General features: G+C 45.1%; 1 protein-coding gene across 6 annotated transcripts in view; it reads right to left on the minus strand.

Moving 5' to 3' along the window:
• Positions 1-8723, minus strand: part of SFMBT1 (Scm-like with four mbt domains 1) — a 129751-nt gene extending 121028 nt beyond the window's left edge. For all 6 annotated transcript variants that reach the window (XR_002103218.1, XR_002103217.1, XM_019547429.1 and 3 more), the window contains exon 1: positions 8570-8723. Coding sequence is in view for 4 of the 6 variants with exons in the window: in XM_019547429.1 (XP_019402974.1) it covers positions 8570-8597 (28 nt within the window). In the remaining 2 variants the exon portion in view is untranslated. The remainder of the gene's footprint in view (positions 1-8569) is intronic.
• Between the last annotated feature and the right edge of the window lie 271 nt (positions 8724-8994).

The raw sequence follows: 8994 nt of genomic DNA on the forward strand, positions 1-8994 counted from the left end.
AGAGATTTCTTCTCTTTCTTCTTCCTCGTTTGGAAAGACTGCTGGTACCTCTCCGGGTTGATATCCAGACGGTACAAGATTTCCTTCTTTACTTTATCATAATCAATGGCTTCCCCAAGAGGCATTGCCTACTTGGTGGCTTGCGCTCGCTCAATCAAGAGCATGCCTAACTGTCCTGCCTAGCAGCTCTGGTCCAACCCTGAAGCCAAAGCTGGCTCAAAACTTTCCAAAAAGGCTTCTGGGTCATCCTGTGGTGTCATCTTGGGGACTTTCAATTCAAACTAGTTCCTCTGTGCCCATGCCTGTTGCTGTAGCCATTTCTCCTCAAGGGAAATTTGACACACCACTTGTTCTTGTTGTTGTAACGCCTGACCCACTAAATGTAAGGCTTGTTGAAAGGGTTCTGGGCTTCCCATCACCCCCACTGAGAGGTCCATGTTTCTGGTTTCCTTTAGGCCATCATCGAGTTCCTGGCCAATGCACCACTTTGTAAGGGCTTAGCCCCACTAGGTCTATGCATCTGGCTGCCCAGTTCCTTCCCAGCCCCATTTGAACATCTCATGATCACTTGCCTGTTATACACAGTGATGAGTCCCAATTCTCACCTGCTACATCTTGATGTTCCTTTTAAATAAATGACTGGGATGTGTTTGCTTTCACCACAGTTGGTCAACAGCAAATATGTTGGACTTTCTTCTGGGGCTCCACCTCCCCTACACCCCGTCTTAGTGCCACCCAGATGTTATGCACCAATGAATACACTTTTAGGTCTTCCCAGGCAATTTTCTTTAATTCTTCTTTTTATTTTCTAGATTTGTGACTTTTGTTATTACCTACCTTGATGAAATGGGACAGCGTGAACTACCAGGTTTTCTTTCAGTCTTTCAGCCACAAGTAAGCTCCATGTGAGTATGGGTAACTTGGTGTTGTCTCTCCCTCAGAGAGGGTTTGCACACCAAACTGTGGGAAAAAATACTCAAAAAACAAAACAAAACAAAGCACAGAAAAAATACCTCAGGCCCCTGCCCCTTGTCCAGCAGGACTAATTGACTGATTTGGTCTTTATCCCTTCTTATTCTTTGGGAAGGGTCTCTGACTCTTAGACCCACTTCCCCTTTTTGCCCACTCAGGCAGTGTAAAACAGTGAAAAAAAAAACAACTTAAAGCACTGACTTACTCAAAGGGGGGGCCACTTGCCTCCAGCCAGACCATCTCTGGCAGTACCCTGCCCCCTCCTGTGCTGCTTCTTCTCATGGCATTCTTCCAGCCAGGTCTCCTGGCTAAACAGAGCTCTCAGAGGTCTATTGCTGACTCCTAGTCAGCTCTGCAGGAACAAGAGAGCCCCACCAGCTGTCCCTGGACTTGGGATGCTGTTCCTCACTCCCTGGCTCCTCTTCCAGCTCCTCTGTACCTTTTTTTCTCTAGGGCCACTCTAGCTGCATGGAGCAGCTGCTGTGAAACCACGGCTCTTGGGGCAATCCCCGTTTGCTTCTTCCTGAAGTGTCGCCACCATTCTTAAGTTCCCTGGTACCTTTCTTTTCTCCTTCATGGACACAAAAGCCTTAAGGTAGTGGAAGATCAGGTTAAGAATTACCTAGAGAAGCACAATATTTTCAAGTCAGCAGGGCTGGATGGGATACACACCAGGTTCTAAAGAAACTGGAAGAGGCCATTTTGGAGCCATTGGCCATCTATTTTGAGAACTTGTGGAGGTCGGGTGGGGTCCCAGACAACTGAAAAATGGCAAATATAGCGAACATTTCTAAGAAATGGGTCCAAGGAATTCTAAGATCTTAGAATTCTAAGATTCTTAGAATTACAGATCAGTAATTCTAAGTTTGATACCTGGAAAGATCATGGAGCATGTTCTCAAGGAACCTATTACAAAGCCCCTAGAGCAGAACAAGGTATTCCGTAACAGCCAGCAATGATTTAACAAGAGCAAATCATAACTGACCAACCTGCTATCCTTCTATGATATGATGACAGGCTTTGTGAATGGAGAAACAGCCATGGATGTGATATACCTTGACTTTAACAAGGCTTTTGAAATCGTCTCCCATGACATTCTTAACAAGGCTTTTGAAATCGTCTCCCATGACATTCTCTTTAATAAGCTATGAAAGTACAGACTAGACTAAAGTACTTTAAGATAGACTCAAAACTGGTTGGATCATCATATTCAGTGAATAACCGTAAATGCTTCAACATCTAACTGGGAGGAGGTATCAGGTGGGGTTCCTGAGGGGTCTGTCCTCAGTCCAGTATTGTTTAATAGAATAATCTGGATGATGGGCTTGAATGTACATTAAGAAAATCTGTGGATGACACCAAGTTGGGTGGGGTTGCAGACACTCTGGAAGGTAGGACTAGAATTCAGAATGACCTGCATAAATTGGAGAAATGCCTCATAATCAGTCAGATGGAATTCAACAAGAACAAGCACAAAGTCCTGCATTTGGGACAAAATACATTTTATAATACAGAAGGATAACAAATACTGAATTCCACTACTTGGCACTAAGACAAAACCTAAAGTAAAGTTTCCTTTCAAGTGTTGTAATGGAGTGAAGTCCACTGGTCTCTTACCACTTTACATTTGAACTTTAACCTCATGCTAATTCTCATTGGAAGTAACTTCCATGCATCTCAAATACAGGTTTTTTTATGGTTATCACATAGGAATTTAAATTTATCACATTGCAATAAACAAGACCTGATGTTAGCCTTAACTGTATGTGCTTTTTATTGAAACCAACACATATACCAATATGATTTTAAGAGATAATCTGTCCAGTAATATCAGCAGCTAGAACACAAGTGAGTGAAGACAGGTTGGGACTGACAGCTGAATAAAATGCAACAAGTGTAGACAGTTCTACCAGTGACATGAGACATTATCTCATTCCTCTGATAACTACCAGTGTCCTTACATAGATAAAGAGCTACTGGAAGAGAACATGGGGGAGTGGAAGGGGATGGCAGGGATGTAGCGGTATCTTAGGGGAAGAGAAGTTTACAAGAAAGTAATTTAAAAGTTACTCAATTGAGAAATTAAACAAGTCAAAGGAAAGGATGAAAGTAAAGCCCCAACTGAAATCACTCATAATTTTTATATTGAATCAAACCCCAAAGTACTGTATGAAATTATGAAGGGAAACTGGTACAACAAAAATCTTAATGAAATTTAGGACATCAGAATTTCTCGTTAATTTCACTATGTGCACATCAGTTTTGTACTCCAATGAAAATCATACTAGGATCAGGAATGGACAGACATGCAACTATCATGGGGAAGCTGCAGGATCACTGCATGAAGTTTGGTATTGCCAACTCCACTGTGCCAAAAACCACAAGATGAACTCTTAAAAAAATCAAGAGATTGGCACATAAATCATGAGATGCTATTTTTGAAGTGTGTGTGCATCGGGGGGGTTGTTTGTGAAAGTGTGGGGGCTGTGGGTGTGGGGGGGGAGGTTGAAGCCGGGGGAGGGAGGGTCCTCGCACATCCTGGCAGGGTGTGGGGTAATGTGGGTCAGGAGCAAGAGGCAGCAGCAGGGTTGTGGGAGCTGCAGCTTGTGAGTGAGAAGCAGACATACAGAGGCCCAGACAGAACCTAGCTGTTAAGTGAAGGGGAAGGGGCAGGGGGAGAGGGGAGAGGTGGGGTGGGGATCAAGGCCCTCATGGTGAGGGAGGGAGTGGGGCTGGAGCAGGGGCTGGGGTGAATGGGGCCCTGAGGCCGGGGTGGGTCGTCCAGAAGCATGGAGTGGCACAGCTCCCCGCAGCTGCGTGCACCCCTGAGGGCGGAATGAGAGGCACATGCTCCCCATGGGGCAGAGGTGGGCTGCCCACTGTGGGCTTAGGGCTCTGCACTCTGCTGACCTTGCCCCAGGAGCTAAGCCACATGATGACCTGTCAACAGGCAGGCAGGGAACATGCCTGCTTGCTGTCAGTGGGTGGGCAGGGGACATGCTGCACAGCCAGCATGCCCCACATCCCCTGCCCACCAAGTGGCTGGCAATGGCATTATATGGCTGAGCTCCCAGGGCAAAGTCAGCAAGGTGCAGAGCCCCAAGCCCGCAGCAGCCAGCCCACCTCTGCCCCATGTGGGGCACGTGACGCCATGCCTCTCCCAGGGGTGTGTACTGCTGTGGGGAGCTGTTCCCCCCTCCCCCCACACCTCTGGACAACCCACCCTGTCCCTGGGCCCCATTCACCCCAACTCCTGCCCCACTCCCTCCCTCACTGTGGGGGCCTCAATCTGCGCCCCCCTGCCCTTCGCTCTCCCACTGCCCCTTCCCCTCCACAGATCTACCAGCTGGGAAAATCCAGAGACCTGAGGGTTCAATCAGGATGAGTAAGAGCTATTTTGACTTACAAATCCTATGTCTCGTGGTGGTTTTGCGACAGTTGGCATTACTGGAGGTTGCCAACTATGGGTAGAAACAGACATTGAGGTCTGATTGCCATGGGCTTTGACTCACACAAAAACAGGAGTAGGACAATCACTTACATATGCAGCTTGAATAGCAATTAATTCAAATTATCAACAAATGTCCAGGATAATAAGTATTATCTTAGCTACTTCACAGGTACTTACAATGGGACAATGGGTCTGTACATTTGTAGTATCCCATGATAAAACCTTTTGTCCTGGGAGAAATATGATATCTGCTTTATGGTATTATTTTGCTGCCTACCACTAGGGCCAAGAACAGACAATGCATTTGTTCCTGGAAAAGTTGTGTCTGTGTTGGCCCTGGAACAATATTATGGAATCGGCATGTATACATATCACCCTTCTAATCAGGGTTTAGTGAGTAGCTGAATACAGTAGGGCTGTATGAAGCTTTGGGTAGTGATTCAATTCGGAGGAGATTTGGCCTGATTTGGTGGCCAAATCGCCGAATCCAAATCGAATCTGGGGACCAATTCAAAGGTCTGAATCAATTCAAAGCTCTCTGAATCTTTGGAAAAGCTGGTGGGGGGGGGGGCAATCCCCACTGCTCCACGCTGTCCTGTGCCATGTGGGAGGCTCTGCATGAGCTCCCCGAAGCCCCAAGGCTGGACAGTCCTGGTGGCTGCAGCAGGGAGCTCCAACTGGACTCCAAGCTAGTAAGTACTACAGGCGTTGGAGGCAGGGCTGGGGGAGGGAGGAGAGGACCATGGGGGGACCCCTGTCAGCCCCCCTGAGCCCCCTCACTCCCCCAGCCCCCACATGGGTACCCACCCTGGCCAGCCCTTTAGAAAAAAAAATGGAGAAAAGCTTCAGGACTCACCACTCCTGCAGTGGCCTTGGGGCTTCGGGGAGCTCATGCAGAGCCTCCCACATGGCACAGGACAGCGTGGAGCAGTGGGGATTGCCCCCCCACCACCAGCAAGAATGGTGAGTGTGGGGCTTTTCTCAGTTTTTCTTTTCCTTAAAGGGCCAGAGCTGGCGCAGGCAGGGCACCTGTGGAGGGGCTGGGGGAGCGAGGTGGGGGGTTGAGGGGCTCATGCAGAGCTCCCTATGCAGTGTGGGACAGTGGAGGGTAGCAGGGATCGTCTCCTCACCCCCTCCTGGCAGCAGCTGGTGACCCAGAGTGGGGGGCAGCCACTGCCGGGGTGGGGGGGATGGGCCTGGCTGATTCAGAGATTTGGCACCAGTTGAATCTGCAAATCAGATTCCGTCAAATTGGTACAGGGCAGTGATTCAAAACACCAAATCGTATCACTGTCCCCTGAATCGGCCAAATCCAAATCCAAAGCGAATACTAGCCACTTCACACAGGCCTAGAATGCAGGGTTGCTTTTCTGACCTTGAATCAATAATGTAATCCTGGGATAAGCGTACAGACATACTTTGCAATATCCAGATAAACTGTTACTCTCTCTTATCTAGGAAACTTTTTTACTATTTATCCTGGGACAATGCACATGGACATCTTTACTCTTGCACTTTGTCCCCAGACAAATGGTTTCTCCCAAGATAAACATGCTGTCTGTTTGCAGCCTAGGTGGTACAGAAATAGAGAACAGCCAGTTCATCTTTTAGAAAACACTTATCCTAAGATGAGAGAGAGGTAGGTAGCTATTCCAGTTTAAAGGTAGGTAGAATGCAAGGCCCGTTAGTCACCTTATAGACTAACTTGTTCAGAGAGGCATGAGCTTTCATAGACTACAGCCAACTTCATAGCATCTGATGAAGAAGGCTCTAGCCTTTGAAAGCTCATGCCTCTGAATGAGTTGGTCTATAGAGTGTCACATTGCTCTGCTTTCTGCCTGAGACTAAAGCATATAGACAAATTCTAAACCAAAAGAGTTTTGGCTCTGATTCTAGCAGTAATTCCCTTGAGTAGGGGTTTGCATCAAATCAAGTGGTGCAGTTCTAATCATACTAGTGTAAACATGCTTATTTGAGCACTAAATAAAGTTTTTGTGGAAGTTAAACTAATTTCCTGCCACTCCAAAAAGGTTGAATTAAGGTGCAGATGTCTTTTAAAAGAAACAGGCAGAAAATATCTCAAGCAACATCTGTTCAATATATTCTGTTAATGTTCTTAGAAAGGAAAAATATATGGGCCACCCCAGAGCAGATTAGATGAGTAAACAGCACAAAGATGACATTCAATTTAAACTTTAAAGAATGCAAGTTACTATTAACCTAAGTCTTATACGTATGTATGATCTTCACACATGTATGGGCATGTCTTGCAGCCTGTATTTTGACTTAAGACTTTTTTTTGTTTTAGTAGTACCCAGAGTACACACTAGGCTGGCATTTGGTACCCCACACAGAGCAGATAGAGAGTGGTACATACTATCTGTTTCTCAGTTTCCTCTCCACCAGAGTCTTATACTGGTTTCGAGTAACAGGAGGATGAGAAGGAGGGTGAGATTCAACTGTATATGTGGTAAGACATTACAAAGAAATTAAGCTACTAGAAACTTCATTTTCTCCTTCAAGTAACTATCTACAGAATCCAAAGCAGTGTCCACATCTATGGAGGTGAGCAGCAAAGCCTCTAATTAAGAGGAATGAGGCTTCAGGAAGAACACTGGCAAATTGATTGGCTGCCCCAAAGGGAAGTCATAAACAAATCTGGCCAAGAACCAAAGGTACCTCTGAAGAAGTCCTGTATTAGAGGAAAAGAGAGGGTAAAAGAAGCGTCTGTTTTCACCTACTCTTCTTGCCAATGCAATCATTGCCAGGAAGGCTATTTTCATAGAAAGATATAAGAAGGAGCACTTACTACAGGCTCAAATGGTTCTCTCATCAGTAATGTCAGGACCAGATGCAGGCACTATTGTGGGATGAGGTCCTTCACTTGGGGAAACATTTTGGACAAGCCCTTGAGCAATCTGGGGACTGTCAGATGAGAAGGTTTGTCAACAATTAGCTGGAGGAGCCAAAAGTGCTGCTAAGTGAACTTTACCTGAACTGAGGGGGAAAGGTCCTTGTATTTTGAATACAGCAGATACTCTAGTATCTCTAGTATGGTAGGCTTGGCTACACTGGTATTTCTCACAGAGAACCAAATGAGATCCTGATCCATTTGGCCAGGTAGACATGCATCGTAAAGTCCTTTCTGCCATGGATTAGAATGACCTTGATTTGAGTGAAATACACTTGCTGTACCAGCAAGCATTCAGGCTGTGATATGGAGGGAACCAGAAAATCCAGGTAGAGAATATGCCCTTCCCTCTCTGAATTAATAGGTCTGGAACCAACAGGAGCATCACAGGATATATTGCCAACAGAGAAAGAAGACGGATGCCAAAGCTACCTCAGCCATCACTAGCACCCGGTTCTGTCTTACTTGACGAAGGGCAAAAACTTGGCAATGGCCCGCCAGTGACTGGGTATGATTATTTCTTAAAGAAAATATTCCAAAGGTCAAGTAAAACATTCTTTGTATGTACATTGCTAAAACAGTAGCAACAATAATGCTAATTTTCCTAAAGCAAAAGAGAAAGCTACTATGAGTAATTATAGTGCGGGTGTAATTCCTTTCATATTGCTCCATTATGCAAAGTGATACTAGGAAGGTAGACAAGTCCACTGGTTTGAATAGGAACCTGGAAATGAAGATGTCCCCATGTGTGTCATTGTTTCGATTTCAATGGAACCTAGGAGTCTCAGCCAAGGAGCAAAGTCAGTGTGCACCTGTCCAAAAAAAGGCTATAATTCAACTAACAACCAGAGGTAGATAGCTGAGGAAACACAATCAACATGACAGGCAATCGACAGCAGCTACGCTGTTGGTGTGCTGAAATAAGTTATTGGTAAGCACAGTCCATATTTAAAAAAAAAAAGAAAAGGCTTTCTTTAATAATTTTTTGGTAATAGAGGGCATATCTTGGTTTCTTTAAAGTTAATAACATCACATGTGGAATAAAGTGCTACTAAATATGGACAAGGCTATCTGGATCCATAGGAGCCGCAAAAGGAACTTCTCCCTTCTGTCTAATAAACAAAAACAGCACTTTTACTAAAAGCTTCTGCAACAAGTTGCTGATTCAGTCCAGCTTGCCTGCAACATTTCTGAGCAGAGGAAACTTCTAGCCATAAATACAGTAAGAGCACTACCTGCATCATGCTGCTGTTCTTCATTCATTTCCACAGTGATCCAGAGAGATCTCTTGGTAGCAGAAAGCCTTGGGAGCCAAATTTGTTATGGGCTGTGATCATAGGCTGTTTTGCACCTTTCCTTCAACTGACATCCAGAAAACTTTAAGCAGAATACTGCAAGAAAGAAAGAAAGAAAGAAAGATTTTAAAGTATTTATTTTTTAAAGCTCATCTACTCATTCAGGTGCAAGATTGTGTTTAGCTTACGAGAAGGCAGGGAAGGAAAAAAAATGGTTCACTTTAATATATTCTTCAAAGGCCTCCATGTTTCTCATGAGCAGGACCAGTTTCAGGTCATGAATGCATCTCAGTAATCATATGCAATATGTATATGTATATATAAGTGTTATATATGCTCTAGCACAAAAGTTTTGTTTGCTTCTG

Source organism: Crocodylus porosus, unplaced genomic scaffold (assembly GCF_001723895.1).
Source record: "Crocodylus porosus isolate Cpor-Errol unplaced genomic scaffold, CroPor_comp1, whole genome shotgun sequence".
Classification (NCBI taxonomy): Eukaryota; Metazoa; Chordata; order Crocodylia; family Crocodylidae; genus Crocodylus; species Crocodylus porosus.